Source organism: Neomonachus schauinslandi, chromosome 4 (assembly GCF_002201575.2).
Source record: "Neomonachus schauinslandi chromosome 4, ASM220157v2, whole genome shotgun sequence".
Taxonomy (NCBI): Eukaryota; Metazoa; Chordata; class Mammalia; order Carnivora; family Phocidae; genus Neomonachus; species Neomonachus schauinslandi.
In genome coordinates, this window is record NC_058406.1 from 4,272,741 (window position 1) to 4,289,367 (window position 16,627).

General features: G+C 48.9%; 1 protein-coding gene across 1 annotated transcript in view; it reads right to left on the bottom strand.

Annotated features, from left to right (window-relative positions):
• DNAJC11 (DnaJ heat shock protein family (Hsp40) member C11) overlaps positions 1–16,627 on the bottom strand; it is a 76,652-nt gene that overhangs the window by 7,758 nt on the left and 52,267 nt on the right. The window contains exons 5-10 of the mRNA XM_021683400.2: positions 11,344–11,472; positions 10,254–10,376; positions 8,877–8,950; positions 5,981–6,170; positions 5,324–5,409; positions 4,925–5,041 (exon numbers count right to left, since the gene is read on the bottom strand). Coding sequence (XP_021539075.1) covers positions 4,925–5,041; positions 5,324–5,409; positions 5,981–6,170; positions 8,877–8,950; positions 10,254–10,376; positions 11,344–11,472 — 719 coding nt within the window. The remainder of the gene's footprint in view (positions 1–4,924; positions 5,042–5,323; positions 5,410–5,980; positions 6,171–8,876; positions 8,951–10,253; positions 10,377–11,343; positions 11,473–16,627) is intronic.

The window sequence follows — 16,627 nt, forward strand, 5'->3', positions numbered from 1 at the left end:
AAAAAAAAAAGTGGGCAAACATGACTTTTCCCCTCTCAATTTCTTTAACGCATATATATGTACAAATATATACATATAAAACTATTTAAAGCCAGAATTACATAACTCTGGTGGGGATTATAATGTGTGTAATTCTAATGCATATGGAAAGTACAGCATAAAGAACATGGGGAGGGGAAATGGCCGTAGAGGTTTTCAAGGTTCTTTCATTTTATATGAAGTAATACAATATGAAGTCTAAACAAATGATAAAAGGTTAACAATACGTAATCTCCAGAGCAACCACTAAGAAAAAAAAACCCAACACAAAGAGGTATAGCTAGGGAACCTGGGTGGCTCAGTTGGTTGAGCATCTGCCTTCGGCTCGGGTCATGATCCCAGAGTCCTGGGATCAAGTTCTGCGTCAGGCTCCCTGCTCAGCGGGGAGCCTGCTTCTCCCTCTGCCTGCCACTCCCCCTGCTTGTGTTCTCTCTCTCTCTGACAAATAAATAAAATCTTAAAAAAAAAAAAAAAGGTATAGCTAAAAAGTCAATAGGTAAATCAAAATGGAATGCTAAAAATATTCAGTAAGAGAAGACAGAAGATGGTTAGAAGAACAAGAAATTAGAAGGGAAGAATAGAAGACAAATCATAAATAACAGGCCTAAATCCAACCATACCAATAATTACACTAAATATTAATGGACCAAGGGGCGCCTGGTTGGCTCAGTTGCTTGAGCGTCTGCCTTCGGCTCAGGTCATGATCCCAGGGTCCTGGGATCGAGCCCCACACTGGGCTCCCTGCTCTGCGGGAAGCTTGCTCTCTCTCACTCCCCCTGCTTGTGCTCTCTCTCTCTAATAAATAAATCTTAAAAAAAAAGAAAAGAAAAAAAATATTAATGGACCAAACACTCCAATTAAAAAGCAAGAAACTGTGAGAATGAATATATGCTATGAGACACCCTGTGTATATGAACATAGTGACAGGTTAAATGTAAACAGAAGAGGATAAACCACAGAAACAGTAAGCATAAGAAGGCTGCAGTAGCTATACAAATATCAGATAAAGCAGATTTCAAGTCAAAGAGCGCTGCCAGAGATGAAATTCACGAAGCCAAAATTGACAAAGGAAGAAACAGAGAATTCTAAACTCATATGAGGCTGAGGATTTTAACACTACTTCTCAGCAACTGACAGAAATCTGGTCCAAGTCAATAAAGTCACAGAACTTCTGGTTTCTGATGAATGTTGTCAACCACCTTGACCTGTTGGTATTTACGGAACCTATGACCAACAACTGCAGAATACATGTTCTTTTCAAGTGCATGACTGCCGGGGTCAACTACATCATGGGCTATAAAAAAGTCTCAATATATTTAAAAAGACTGTAATCATACAGAATATGTTCTCTGACCAAAATGAAATTAAACTGAAATCACTAATCAGATATACAGAAAAACCCAAATATTTAGAAATAAAGCAATATATTTCCAAAAGTGAAATTAGAAAATAGTTTGAACTGAATGACAATGATACAACATCTCCAAATTCATGGGATGGGGTAAAACAGGGTTTAAAGCCTTAAATGTTTATAATATAAAAGAAGAAAGGTTTCAAATTAATAACCTAAGGCTGGGCTTTAAAAATCTAGAAAAGGCAGCAATGTGAAACCAAAGTATGGAGAAAGAAGAAGAAAGATCAGAAATCAATGAAATAGAAAACAGATAAACAATAGAGAACATAACAAAGCCAAAGCTGGTTCTTTGAAAGGTTAAGTGCTCCATCCAGACTGGTTAAGAAAAAAGGAGAAAGAACACAAATGACCAGCATGAGGAATGAAGACAGAGATCATCTATAGAGATCTACAGATATTAAAAGGGTAAGGACTTTTTTTTTTTTTTTTAAGATTAGAGAGAGAGAGACAGCAAGAGAGAGAACACAAGCAGGGGGAGTGGGAGAGGGAGAAGCAAGCTTCCCGCCGAGCAGGGGACCCGATGAGGGGCTCGATCCCAGGGCCTTGGGATCATGACCCAAGCTTAAGGCAGAGGCCCAATGACTGAGCCACCCAGGTGCCCCAGGGTAAGGGCATATTATGAGCAACTTCATGCTAACAAATTCGACAGTCGAAATGGACAAATTCCTTGAAAAAAACATAGTAACAAAGCTGACACAAGATTAAAGAGAAAACTGGAAAAGCCCTGTATATGTATATCAAGGAATCCATTATCAAAAATCCTCCTACAGGGGCACCTGGGTGGCTCAGTCGGTTAAGCATCTGCCTTTGGCTCAGTTCATGATCCCAGGGTCCTGGGATCGAGCCCCACATCGGGCTCCCTGCTCAGCATGCGAGTCTGCTTCTCCCTCTCCCTATGTCGCTCCCCCTGCTTGTGCTGGCTCTCTCTTTCTCTCCATCAAATAAATAAAATATATATAAAAAAACCAAAAACCCTCCTACAGAGAAAATTCAGTCTCAACTGATGGCACTGGTGAATTCTATGAAACCTGAGGAATAAACCATTCTTGGAGCGCCTGGGTGGCTCAGTAGGTTGGGCATCTGACTCTTGATTTCGGTTCAGGTCATGATCTCAGGATCATGAGATGGGAGTCCCATGTTGGGCTCTGCGCTCAGTGGGGAGTCTGCTTGAGATTCTCTCCCCCTCCCCTTTGCTCCTGCCCCTGCTTGTGTGTGTGCACGCTCTCTCAAAAAAGAACAAACCATTTTCACACAAAAACTTTCAGAAAACAGAGGAAGAAGGAATACTTCCTAACTCATTTTATCAGGCTGCCATAACTCATTCCAAAATCTGACAAATACATAATAAAAAAAAGAAAATTACAATCCGCATCCCTTATAAACACAGATACAAAAATCCTTAGTAAGATATTAGCAAATGAAATCAAGCAACATATAAGAAGTATTATATGTCATGATCAAGCAGAGTTTTCCTCAGGAATATAAGGTTAGTTTAACATTCAAAAATTACTGATTCGCCAAATAAACAGAATATAAGAGAAAAGTTAGCAAAGTAAGATCATCTGTTATTGTTGAACTCTGGGGCCTTCCAGAAAACTTCAGTTTATACAGCAATACGATCTGGACAATTCAGCCTGCTGACATGGGAAACTCGGCTGAAGTGAAAATGTTTCTTTCCGAGGAGGGAGAGTGGCATTCTTGGGATGAAAATTCAATTCAGATTATGTCCTGCAGTATCTTCACGGGAGAAGTATTTCACAACAGAAACGGAATCAGAAAACTGTGTCTCGTTAGTGGTCCCAATTTGGGAATAAAAGGGATTAGAATGCAGACAACCTGTGTGTGTGCCCTTTACTAAATCTCAGGGGTCCTCAGATCACTGACAGGAGAGAGGTCCGACGTGGCTCTGGTCCTGGTGACCTGCTTTGGCTCTCATCTGCAAATGGAGATGAGGTGTGATGTGTTTCCTTCCTGTCTCTGTTCTCTCTCCCTCCCCTCTTCTGTCTCTTTGTCCATCCGTCTGTTATCTCCCAGAGCTCTCTCAACTGTCTGCTCCAGGAGTGTGGTCAGAATACAGTGGACACAGTTAAAGAGCTTCTGATGAGGGCCAGGGAGGTGGACGGACGATCAGAGGGAGATGGTGCAGTGGAGGATAAACAAGGGAAACTTTGGAAAGGGTTCACCTGGGGCAAAGTGAGGGGTACTGCTCTTACGGGGTGACGAGGGATGGTTTTGGCAATTAGGTGACATCTGAGCAGAGACCTGAGGGAATCGAAGGAACCAGCCATGCTGGCATTTGGGGACTGAGGAACAGCAAGTACACAGTCTGGTCACAGGAGAGGGGTCGCTGTTGTCTGCAGCAGCGTGGAGACCAGGGTGGCTGGAGTGAGAAGAGGCAGAGGGGAGAGGAGGGGTCAGCAGGAAGTGAGGTTCTGATCCCAGAGGGTCCCAAAGGGCTCTGGCTTTTGCCCGGGATTGACGGAGTCACCGAGGGCTTAAGCAGAGAGCGACAACCCTGACTTCCATTCAAAGGTCCTGCCTGTGTGGAGAGCAGGGTCACGAGGTGGTGAAGGAGATGGGTCAGGAGGTACCGCAGTAATTCAGACACCAGACAGTGGGAGCAGAGAGGGGGTGAGGAATGGTCACGTTCAGGAGCTGCGTTCTGAGGATAGCTGAGATGGTTTTGAGGTGCGTTAACTTTGGTGTGTGGGAAAAAGAGTGAGTGACCAAGGCCAACTCCACAGAACAGCTGGAAGGCTGGGGCTCTCCTGACCGAGGGAGGCTCTGGGCAGAGCAGGTTTGGAAGCATCGGGAGTTGAGATGGGACGTTTGAGATGCTGGTGGAGATCCAAGCAGCGATTTGTAAGAGCAAGTAGGATACAGGGGCTGGAGGTCTGGCGGGCGGGCCAGGCCGGAGCGATAAATGTGAGCGTCGTTCAGTGCAGGAAGGTGCTCCAAGCCAGCAGGCTGAGCGGCCACCTGGGGAGGGTGTCTACACAGACAAGGATCAGGTCCCACCGTGACGCCACCATACACAAGTAACCAGCCAGTGAGGTACGCGGACGGCACAGAGAGGCCGGCAGGCAGGAAGGCACGCCACCGGAGCAGGGGAGGCGGGTCCGTGCGGGTGGGGACGGCCAGGTACAGGGGATACGCTGAGGAGCCTGGGCGGGTCACGCGTGCGATCAGCGGTGGCAAGGAGTGGGCGTGCAGGGCCGGCTCCAGGGCCGCCCCGGGAAGGGAGAGAGGCAGTCGGCTGGTGGAGGGTCCCTGCCAGCAGGGATGCAGACCCTCAGTGCACACCGGGCTTCCGGACTCCTAGACACTGGCTTACACGCCGCAGACAGACGCAAGCGCATCTTTAAGAACAAAATTACAAAGCAAAGTCTCTTTCATCCTTAACGTGGGTGAAGCCGGGCGAGTTACAAGCTGCCACATAATCCTCGGCCACAAAGATCCAGTCCCACTTACTTGACTTTGAGAGAAACGCCCTGAGGGACTCCAACGCTGACGGCGGCGCCTAGGACGCTGTGCCTGGAGATCTTGCGCTCGGCTCCATACTCCACCACCGTCCCGAAGAAGCCCGCCCTGCAGGGAGCGCGGCCTGAGCAAGAGGGGCCCCCCTCCCGCCCCCCCACCCCCGCGCGTGGGTCAGATGGACACGCCGGTCAGCGAGCAGAACGACGTCAGCACGCCAGCGGTGCAGTCCTTCCTCAGGCGGGGGCCGCCGGCAGGAGCGCCCGGGCAGGGTCGCAGACACGGCGGGCATCTCACACACGCGGCTCCGCCGGTGGAGCAACCCCCCCCCCCCCCCCCCCCCCCCCCCCGCCTGCCCCCGGCCCCCCTCCCAGCACCCCGGCCGGGACTTACTTCAGCGATCCTTTCACGCGCGTCTGGTCATCATCCTGGAATTTGTGCTGATAGCTGATCAGTGCAAAAGAGTGAGGGATTCCAAGCTGGGGAGACGGGGGGAGACGGGAAGGCGCTGCTGAGCGCCCGTTGTGGGCAGGCCTCTCGGGCAGGGGCCACGACCTGACTGTGAAGATTGACTAGCGGCCAGTATTTAGAAACTGCGGGAGTTCACGTAAAAACCCAGTTTCCTGACTTCGCATGAAAACACCACATTCCGAGGCAAGGAGCCCGCGTTCCGACACGGCTGCAGGCGGTGGGCGCCGAGGAGCAGCTCCCTCCTGAGGCAGGGGCCCCTCACGCCGTGTCCCTGGACACCACGGTGGCGCCTGAGTGCGCTCCGGGGTCACTGACCAACCCGGGCTCTCTCCCATCCTGATTCTGTGGGCTTCTACTAGATACAGGTATCCCCTGTACCTGGCTGTCCCCAGCGAAAGGGGCACTTTGCTTTAGGATAACGGGAACACAGCTACCCTGGAAGCGTCAGAACAGCCTCTCAACACCCTGAGCGTGTGTGCACAAAACCAGCCTCTCAGGGCCGCCACGGTGCTCAGATCTGGGGAGGGTGGCCAGGGTGAGGGACGTCGGGGGCACACGAGGGAGCCGCTCTGCCCTCACCTGCAGGGCCACAGTGAAGTGGCTGGTTTTGGTGTCCCGGACGATGCTCGTGTTCATGGCCGACTGGATACCCCACCGCCACTGCAGATAGCCCACTGTGTTCTTGTCCAAGTTCCGGGCTAGCACAGTGGTGAGGCCCGGCCGGATTCCACGGGATGAAAACTGCAGAGCACAGTTTGTCGTCACAAAGCTGGGGGGACACACAGATGGAAAGGGTCCTGGATGACACCCGGTTCTCAGCTGTTCTTGGCCCCTTCCTGTCAGGCTGAGCCCCAGCTCACGCTCCCTTCCATGAATCCCGAGCCGGCGCCCCACAAGGAAACTGGACATCGAGCCTCTCTCCTTGAGAGGGAGTGAGAGGGTGCCTTGCTGCAATCTTCCTAGTAACCCGCCCTGCTGATGTGCACGGCCCACCTGATCCCATTCTACCGAAAACCACTAGGTCCAATCCTTCTGCAAGTCAGAATCACCTCGGGGTCGGGGGGAAGGCTGCACACTGGAATCACCCGGCTGATCTAAAAAATACTGATAGTCGGCTCCCATGCCCTGGCATTCCGAGGTACAGGCTTGGAGTGTTAAAAGCTTGTCAGGTGATTCTAACGTGCGGCCAAGTGGGAGGACCTCTGACCCAGAGACCATCCCAGACCAATGAAGTCAGAGTTTCAGGGCGGGGGGCCGGGCATCAGTAGATTCTTCAGGATCACCCACGTGATTCTGGTGTCCACCCAGGGCCAGGCACTTGGAAGGCTAGTACAGCAAACCGCTTGCCCGGAAAGGCATCTGAAGTTTGTTTCCAAGGGAGTCAGCCCCACCTTCTGGTTAAAAAGGGGTATTTCATTTTGACGACAAAGGAATTCACACCACTTTACCCGAAGAGTTAAAAGGTGAGCAAACAGCCCAACAGTCACCAGATTGCCAAAGTCTGGTTTCTTTCTCTCTTTCCTAAGCTCGAGAGGTGTCACTTTTGCCATTAATAACAACAAATACGAGCACTCTGATCATATTGCTCTTGTAAACTTCCAGCAATTCCCCATGAATTGAGAATTTCCTTCTCCCCTCCACAGGGCCCGCAACCCAAACGTTCCCTTATTTCTTTCAAGTCACACCGGGGTGGCTAGCTGCGTTTTTCTGTTTCAGCCACAGGGGTCAGGGGAGGCAAGCGGGGAGGAGAGAGACCAAAGTCATCCCAGAATTTCAAGAGAGACAGTGGCACTTAAAAGAATCAAAATGTAAGGACCGAGATCCTTGTTTAATTAAAGTAGTAAGACTTAGTCTTTTTATCCAGCATGTCCTAGAGAAAGACTGATTTGAGAGAGAGAAGAGAGATCAGCAAGGCAGGCACTGTCCTGGGAGACAGACAACACTCTACAGGCTGTCTGCCTTTTCGGGGCTGACGCTACACCCCCAACCAACCTTGTGATCACTAGTCCGGACCTGCAAATAGCCTGGCCCTAGGATCAGGGCACCTTGAAGAGCAGATGCCATACACTGACAAACTGGCATCCCTGTTTATACATCTGCATTCTCAAGTCTGATACACTCTGGGCACGATGATGACATTCAATTTCCAAACCTGTAAAGGCCGATGACTAGCAAGCCCGAGCCCCCCTCCCTGGTGACTACTCAACAGAAACTCTGAGGCTCAACCAGAACAAGATGGCCAACAGCTTTCCCTCAGTGAAGTGTCTCCTGAATGTGCCTGATCTAAGAATGACCTAGGTGCTTGATAAAAGTATGGATTCCTGGGCCTCCCAGAGGACCCGACTCAGCTGGTGTGGGGAGTGGGGCAGGACTCTGTGCTGTCAGTCGGCAGCAGGGGAGACAGACCTTCGCAGACAAGCGCTTGGAACGTGTTAGGACAACATGTATGTATACTCTTCGTCTAAAGTGGTTAAAAGTGCAAATCCTCGTCTGACCCACTGACTCCAGTCCTGCAACAGAAGCCTGTGAAGCCATGTTCTCACCCGCACACGGATGACCCCCCACATTGGGGCCGGGAGCGCCTGTCGCTGCCTTCAGCCTGTGTGTTCGCAAGCTTGGTCTCCACCTGTCCCAGACGCCACACCCACTTTCTCAAGACCTTCCATACCCTATGTCCCACCCACCTGGGAACGTGCCTTTCCTACCCGACTGGAGGGCAGGGACTGGTCTTACCCCATGGGACGGAGTGGGTGTGCAGATGGAAGTGAAAAGCTTTCTTTTCAAACATAGACTCCATCCCAGGACTCCTTTATTTTCTCCCCCAGAGTAAAGAGAATTTTATTTTACCTTCCACCCAGTTCTTTTAGCTGAGCTCACACAGGTAACCCAACACGGGAACTAAGGACACCTCTGTGGTTCTAGAAGGGCAGCGAGTTACAGTTCTAGGAGTGGGATGTCACTGCAACAGCAAAGACGAAGGGGAGCTGGGGGGGGGGTGTCCCTTAACCCTCCAGCGTCAGCACATCTTGCTGATGACCAGGCAGTCTCACCAGTGCCTCACTGTTTAATACAGACCCTTTCCAGAACTTAAAACACATTCTTGGGGACAAAGAAATGATCCACAAGGTCATCAATACTTCAGGCCACTGACCAGCTTCCCTGAAGGTGCTTTCTCTCCAGTCTCTCCAGGCTCTCACAGCCCCCGGTGAACAGGCAGGAGCCTCATTCCCACAAAGGAGGAGACTGTGGGCCACAGAGCAGAAGCCAGGCAGCAGACGACCCTTCCCCACACCCACCAGTCCAGAGTCTGAGCCACAGGCACCCTGCTTGGGCTCTCCGCCAGCGCCGCAGGATCTGCCCCTGGTGACCTTGCAGGACAGAAGAGGTAACTCCAGATGACCTTGACAAAAAGAATACACAGGTTCTAGTCTGCTAAATCCACAAAGACCATCAAAGAGGATTTCTCTATATTTACCATCTTGGGGTGAGATTACGGAACAGCTTCAGACCAAATAAAGGTCCCTGCAGATCCCCGGCTCCAAATTCTAACTGTTCAAAAGAGGAAAAGAGAGTGTGTTAGCAGGGTTTACTCTCACAGCAGCAACCCATGTCTCAGGGAAGCACCCCCGGTTACAATTCCTTCTTTTAATTCAAAGCCACTGGCCCTTGCCAGGGCTCTGAAAGTAGGGGCTCAAAGATTTTGGAACCCAATGTGGGGCTTGATCTCATGACCCTGAGATCAAGACCTGAGCCAAGATCAAGAGTCGGATGCTTGGGATGCCTGGGTGGCTCAGTTGGTGAAGCGTCTGCCTTCGGCTCAGGTCATGATCCCAGGGTCCTGGGATCGAGTCCCGCATCAGGCTCCCTGCTCAGTGGGGAGCCTGCTTCTCCCTCTGCCTGCCACCCCCCTGCTTGTGCTCTCTCTCTTTCTCTGACAAATAAATAAATAAAATTAAAAAAAAAAAAAGAAAAAAAAAGAAGAGTCGGATGCTTAACCAACTGAGCCACCCAGGCGCGCCTGGAAGATTCTTAAGACCTCATCCTAACCGTCACCAAATGGAGGACTGTTTCCACGGATCCAAAGGAGGCAGGTTTCAGAAAGGACCCCTCCAAAGGAAACACTGGTGGCCTCCGATGGTCTCCCTCACTCAGGTCAGAAAGGGAGACCAGCTTCTGTGCCCAGCCATCCGCAGAGCCGCCTGCTGCGGTCGGGTGCGGGGCCCCCTCCCCTGCAGCGCCGGCTTCCTTGTGCTCCCGATCTGCTCTGCTTCATCGCCTGCGGCTCTCACAGGTGACTGGAGATGGTCCTCAGGGGTCTAGAGTTAACCCATCAGCAGTCCCACACTCAGCCTTGGAAGTCCAGCCCGTTCTGGCTGCCTCATTTACCAGTCTGGGTGACTTTCAAGGCAACTCTTCAATGTTAATTTGACGCAGTTCAATTTGCTCAGCAGAGCTGGCTGTCAAATGGCTGCCGATCAGTGGACCAGAGCACTGACACGGCACCTGCCTTCCGAATTGGGCAAGAAAAGGGAAGAGCCTACAGGTTTCTGCTGAAGAGGAACAAAGATGCAGAGCTTCTCGAAGTTGTGTTGCTCTAAGTTGGCATCTCAAGGGAAATCTTCCTGCTCTATCCTACCTCTGAGCTGTCCAGCAGACCGGGGATTCTGTCTCCAGTAGGAGACATGTTTTTCTCTTGGGGACAGTCACCTCATGCCAAGTTTGACATCTGGTACCCTGTTGTACAATGATATGGCCAACCTAGGTCTTTTTGAGGGTTGGCTTTTAGAATGTGAATGTTCAGAAATCAGGCTTTGCAGCAGATAACACAGACCCTGCCCGTCGACATTCTTACCTCTCCCCATCCCTTTGCGGACGTGACTCGTCTAAGCGCGAAGTTAATGGAACCCCCTCCATTCCCATTCTGGGTTGAGAGGCTTCCAGAGAGGATGGCTGTGTCTGTAGCTGTCAAGGGTGCCTAGGAAATGGTATTTGCTGGTAAGGAATGAGTCAAAGCACTAAAAAGCACAAGGACAGCAGTCTAACAAATACACTTCAAGTGTATGGCCAAAGGTGCAGGTGACCATGGCTTCAGGGCCTAGGGATGCACGAGGACCTCAACAGGTTCACTTCTCTCCCACTTGGCCATCCGAACTGCATGTGGCCACCAAGGTAATGTTTTGCAAAAGCTTTACTAGGCAAATTTCAAAAAACCAGGGGAAAGACAGGGCTAAATGCTGGTTCTTAGTGTACTGATAGCATCAGATGGCACAGTGGCTTCATCATGTGCCTTCCCTCCCATTGTAGGATGTCTGGGACTCTCCAGTCCTTGTTCGCCACCAGCACTGGGGAAGGGACTGAATCCATGGCCCTACTAGCCAACCCTGGAAGCTCCACCAGAACGGCAAGTTTCCCAGAGTTAGGACTTCATCTTCTGGGTTGATGCACTTGAGAATAAACAGAGTTGAGGAGGCAGAGACCAACTATAAGCCTAAGCAGACCCACCCACCAGTGCTACCTCCAAACCGTGGGCAGAAAGATGACATTTTAGTGATCCTGGGTTCAGCTGAATATTGTATTTTTTGCACATGACAGAGTGTGCCTTAAAACTAAGACTGATTCTTGGAATTACCCATGGAGGTCTGCTTTCTCGCCCCAAATCTTCCTGACCTGGGCCTCTACTTCTCCCAGACCACTTGCACTTCTGCTGGGGGAGCCCTGTGACCTTGGGAGCTAAGTGCCCCCTGGCACTCATGCTGCTAACGAGTCAGCAAAGCAGTAACAAACAAGGTTGTGCCTGGAACTTTTTTTTTTTAAGTGGCTAATTACATCCTTTCATAAATAAAGATGAGAAAAACCACAGCTGCTCAGTGTGCTGCACCTCGTTAACCTGAGCCTCACTGCACTCGGGGGTGTGTGTGTGTGTGTGTGTGTCTGGGCTTCACCTCAATGGACTGGGATATGTGCATCTTGTTAATTTCAATCTGTGGAAAGCCACTTCCGGACACATCTTCGTACTCCTCCTCATAGCGATCAAAAAGGTCAGTGGCATCGATGCCAACACTGATGGTCCCCTGGGGCAGAAAAACAAGCAGTCAGAGCAGGGGTGGTATTTGTGGAATGAAAGACAATCTACACTCTGGCAGCCGACGGTCCCCTGGGTGTGGGCGGGACTCCACCATGAGGCCCACGGAGCATGAATGTCACAGTTCACACCGAACTGCGGCAGAGCGTCACCGACTGCTGGGGTCAGAAAGCCAGTCACGTTGGCAGGCAAATGACAAGACAAGTGTTAGGAGAAGAAAAAAGACCCACACAACTTGATTTTTAGGGCCCAAATAGGACTGACTTCAGGGCTCTAAACAGATCACCTCCAGATTTAACCGGTGAATGCAGAAACCACCTAGACACGACGAGCCCCGTGAATTAAACATTTTAATGTTTGATTCTCAACACTCTTAACATCATAAAACTACCTTAAAACTCTTTAAAACAGGGGCGCCTGGGTGCTCAGTTGTTAAGTGTCTGCCTTCGGTTCAGGTTATGGTCCCAGGGTCCTGGGATTGAGCTCCGTGTTAGGCTCCCTGCTCAGTGGGGAGTCAGATCCCCCCTCTCCCCACTGCTCCCCCTGCTTGTGCTCTGTCAAATAAATAAAACCTTAAAAAAAAAAAGTGCAAACAAAATCAATTATGAATGAATAGGAGATTGGAAAATTGTTTCACCTTCTAAAATTAATTTGAGAAATAAGCTATGAGAAACGGAGTACCATATTCTCTCAAGAAATGTGAGGCTAAAATTTGCTGACTGATACAAAATGCTCCATACTCGGAAAATCAATGTTTATTATTTTTTTTAATCATCATAAGATTTTTCAAATGGGCATGTATCTTAATCCCACATATAAAAACCTGACCACACACACATTTTTATTCAGTTCCCTGCAGCCCATTTTAAAAAACGGTATTGAGGCTGAATTTATATGTAATAACACAAACTGCACCCACCTAAAGTGCACATTTTGGTGAGTTCTGACAGACATGTAGACTTGTGAAACCAACCTCCGCAATCACGACACAGAACATTTCTGTCGCCCCAAAAGCAGAGTGGGAGCATGTGTTTTTCTCCCCGAGAAGGGGACACGCGAACAAAGACATGAGGGGGAAGGCAGGGAGGAGGGCGCTGGGGCTGGAGCAGAGGAAGCACAAAGCAGAAGAGGAGGCTGCGGGTGGTTGTGGTGGGTGATCCGTGGACGTTGTAGCGAGGAGCACAGGAGAGGGGGGGGCTCTATCCAGCAGATGACCAGTTGAACCCTACTGTTTCTGGTGGTTTAGCAATTATCCCAAATTTTCATTTTTAAACAGAATATTACCACCATCATCAACAGTTCCCTTAAACTAAGAAGCCAGACTGGGTTTGGTGCCTAGGCCTTCACTTGGTACCTCCAGCCTCCACCGCCTCTCTCCTCTCTTCCCAGGTGAAATGTGAGCATCCCTCCACCCTCAGCCCAGCCCAGACACTTGCTGGTGTGGTGGCCGGGCAGTCACCTCCTCCCAGTCTCAGCTGGTGTGAGAAGTAGGAGATGCCGTTGCCCGTCTGGTACAGCAGGCCGGCGGCATGAATGAAGCTGGGGGCAGTCATGTGCACGGGAACGCGCAGGTGCATAGGAACATGTGTGGGAAACAGAGGTGGGCCGGTCCTGCAGGAGAAGGTAGTAGAGAGCAGTCTGAATACTCTTGCCACAGTGTTTTTCTTCTACTGAAAGGTATCATCAGGAGGTGGCATATTTTCTGTGAAGGGTCACTGTAACTATTTTAGGTGCTGTGGGTCCTTACAGTCTCTGTTGCAGATTCATCTCTGCTGTTGGAAGGGAAAGCTGCTCAACTACCCAGCAAGGGACTGACCCTGGCTGTGTTCTAGTTCCAGTAAACAGAGTAAACTCTGTTTATTCACCCTGAAATCTGAATTTCATACAATTTTCATGTCTCAAAATATTACTTTTTCTTCTTTCCTTTTTTTTTTTAAAGATTTTTATTTATTTATTTGACAGAGAGAGAGATAGCGAGAGCAGGAACACAAGCAGGGGGAGTGGGAGAGGGAGAAGCAGGCTTCCTGCTGAGCAGGGAGCCCGATGTGGGACTCGATCCCAGCACCCTGGGATCATGACCTGAGCCGAAGGCAGACGCTTAACGACTGAGCCACCCAGGCGCCCCTTTTTCTTCTTTCTTAAAAAAAAAAAAAAGCTCCAGTGTGGAGCCCAATTTGGGGCTTGCACTCATGACCCTGAGATCAAGACCTGAGCTGAGATCGAGTCGGACACTTAACCCACTGAGCTACCTAGGCGCCCCCCCCTTTTGATTTTTTTCAACCATTAAAAAAATGTAAAAACCATTCTTAGTTTTTAAGTCACATAAAAATCGGCGGTAGGCCAAATTTGCAACTCCTGATGTAAATCTGTAGGACATTTGGTTTTTTTGGGTAATACTTTCTTTTTTGATAAATTCTTCAGGCAGGAATAAAATTAAACATAGTGTATGTTTAACAACAACAAAAATACGCACTCAATTTCCATTTTCTCAGGAAATTGATTAATTTGTAACTTCTATGAGATGTTTTTCAGTACTGATCATCCATCCATAGTGTTAATTCAGACCGTATGAAAATCAAGTCTTACATCTGCTAAACAAACTCCAGTGTCTTTAGTCTTCCCTAATAGTTAGCTGTTCTTTATTTTCAAGACCACGCCCGAAAGTGAGGCGTAGCAGCAGGGACTTACAGGTAACTGTGGATCAGATGGTAGTTCCTCTCTGTTAATTTCACTCATTTTTCCATTCTAAGGTTTATACCACGCACATGAAAGATAAAGCAATGGCTATTTATGCGTTCGTTCTATTAGCAAAAGAACCTCACAGCTGTTAACGATGCCAATTTTATGTCAGTGTTAACCAGATGCTTCAAACAGAAAATCAGTCAATCTTAATAATGGTTTGATTTGAATTATAAATGTACAGTATTGTCACCAAATACATATTTCTTATTTGTATTTACAGGGTTCCTGGCTCACTGCTCCTAAAACCCATGCAATTTCTGGTGATAAGGGTGATAAATGTATCCTGTTATGTTAATGACGGTGGCTTTTGGTCTCCACCCAAGGGCGGGGGCTGGTTGCCAGGGGGACCAACCAAGTGATTAGAGGGCTAGAACCTTCAAGTTCTGCCCCCAGCCTCCAGGGAGGGAAGAGGAGCCAGAGGTTGAAACAGCCAATGGCCAATGACTTAGTCAATCTTGACAATGCAATGAAGCCTCCATAGAAATCCAGAAGGACCAGGTTCGGAGAGCTTGAGGGTTGGTGGGCACAGTGGAGGTACAGGGAGAGTAGGGTGTCTGCAGAGGGCATGCAAGTCTTGTACCTTTTCCCCAGACTCTGCTCTGCACATTTCCACCTGGTTGTTGATTCGTGCAAGCCCCTCTAGTGAATTAAAAGATTCTAAGGAGGTGGGTGTTGGAATCTACAGCCCTGGGTCAGTTGGAAGCCCTGGGCTTGTGACAGGCATCTGAAGTGGGGGGTGGCTGCAGTGTTGTAGGAATGAACCCTTAACCTGTGGAGTCTGATGCCGTCTCCAGGCAGAGTGTGTCAGAACTGAACTGAATTTTTTTAAAGTAGGCTCCACACCCAGTGTGGAGCCCAACGTGGGGCTCGAACTCTCGACCCTGAGATCAAGGCCTGAGCTGCAATCAAAAGTCAGGCGCTCAACCGACTGAGCATCCAGGCGCCCCTAGAACTGAGTTGAATTCTTGCTGGTTGCATGCTGCCCCCATCCGCCATGCTGGAACTGGGTGGGAACCCTAGAAGAAATTTTACTGTAAACTCAAGTGAAAAAGTTCCACCATGAATACAAAACATTGTTTTTATGCCAAAGTTGGTAAAGTACAGCATTATGGTAAAAGTGTCTTATTAAAGCAAGAAACCTATGCAGGAGAAATAACCTTAGGATCAGTTACAGTGCACACAGATGCATGATTGAATCAAAACAAGCTATGATATTCCACCGAGAGAAAATTAAGCTAAAGTGTCAAAATGTACAAATATTTTTGTGTATTCAGAATAACAATTTTTTGTGAAGCTGATTCTTTTTTTTTTTTTAGTAGGCTTCATGCTGGCCATAGAGCCCAGCATGGGGGGCTTGAACTCATGACCCTGAGATCAAGACCTGAGCTGAGATCAAGAGCCAGAGGCTTAACCAACTGAGCCACCCAGGCGCCTAAAGCTGATCCTGAATACAAAAAAATCTGTAGCATGTCAGTGTATTACAAACTGAATATTAGGAATGTCTGAGCTTGGGTGCCTGGGTGGCTCAGTTGGTTAAGCGACTGCCTTCGGCTCAGGTCATGATCCTGGAGTCCCGGGATCGAGTCCCACATCGGGCTCCCTGCTCAGCGGGGGGTCTGCTTCTCCCTCTGACCCTCTTCCCTCTCGTGCTCTCTGTCTCTCATTCTCTCTCTCTCAAATAAATAAAATCTTAAAAAAAAAAAAAAAAAGGAATGTCTGAGCTTTAAAGAGCTCCTTTTCAATAGACCCTGTACCTTTTAAAATAAGAAACTGCAGGGATGCCTGGGTAGCTCAGTTGGATGAGCATCTGCCTTTGGCTCAGGTCATGATCCCAGGGTCCTGGGATCGAGTCCCGCATCGGGCTCCTTGCTCAGCCAGGTGCCTGCTTCTCCCTCTGCCTGCCGCTCCCCCTGCTTGTGCTTGCTCGCTCTGTCAAATAAATAAATTAAATCTTAAAAAAAAAAAAAAAAAAGGCACTGCAATCACTGAAAATAAAGTGTGTAACTCGGAAATTGAGCTCTTGAGGAAGGACAAACTGAACAAATAAAATAAGAGCTCAAACAGTTTATTTCATTTGAAATTCCATTAATAGTATTTTGGACTAAATTTTGGTAAGAATTTTTTAGTGGAACTGTCATCGTTAGTTTATTCCATTCTATCCTGGAATGGAATGAAATTGAAAAGGCCTGCCTGCGTTTTTGTGGCTGCGATGTAAATTTGATGAAGCATTCAAATATCATAAATAAAGACAATTTATAAAAAAAAAAGTGTCAAGGGGCGCCTGGGTGGCTCAGTCATTAAGCGTCTGCCTTCGGCTCAGGTCATGATCCCAGGGTCCTGGGATCGAGTCCCCGCATCGGGCTCCCTGCTCCGCGGGAGGGCTGCTTCTCCCTCTCCCACTC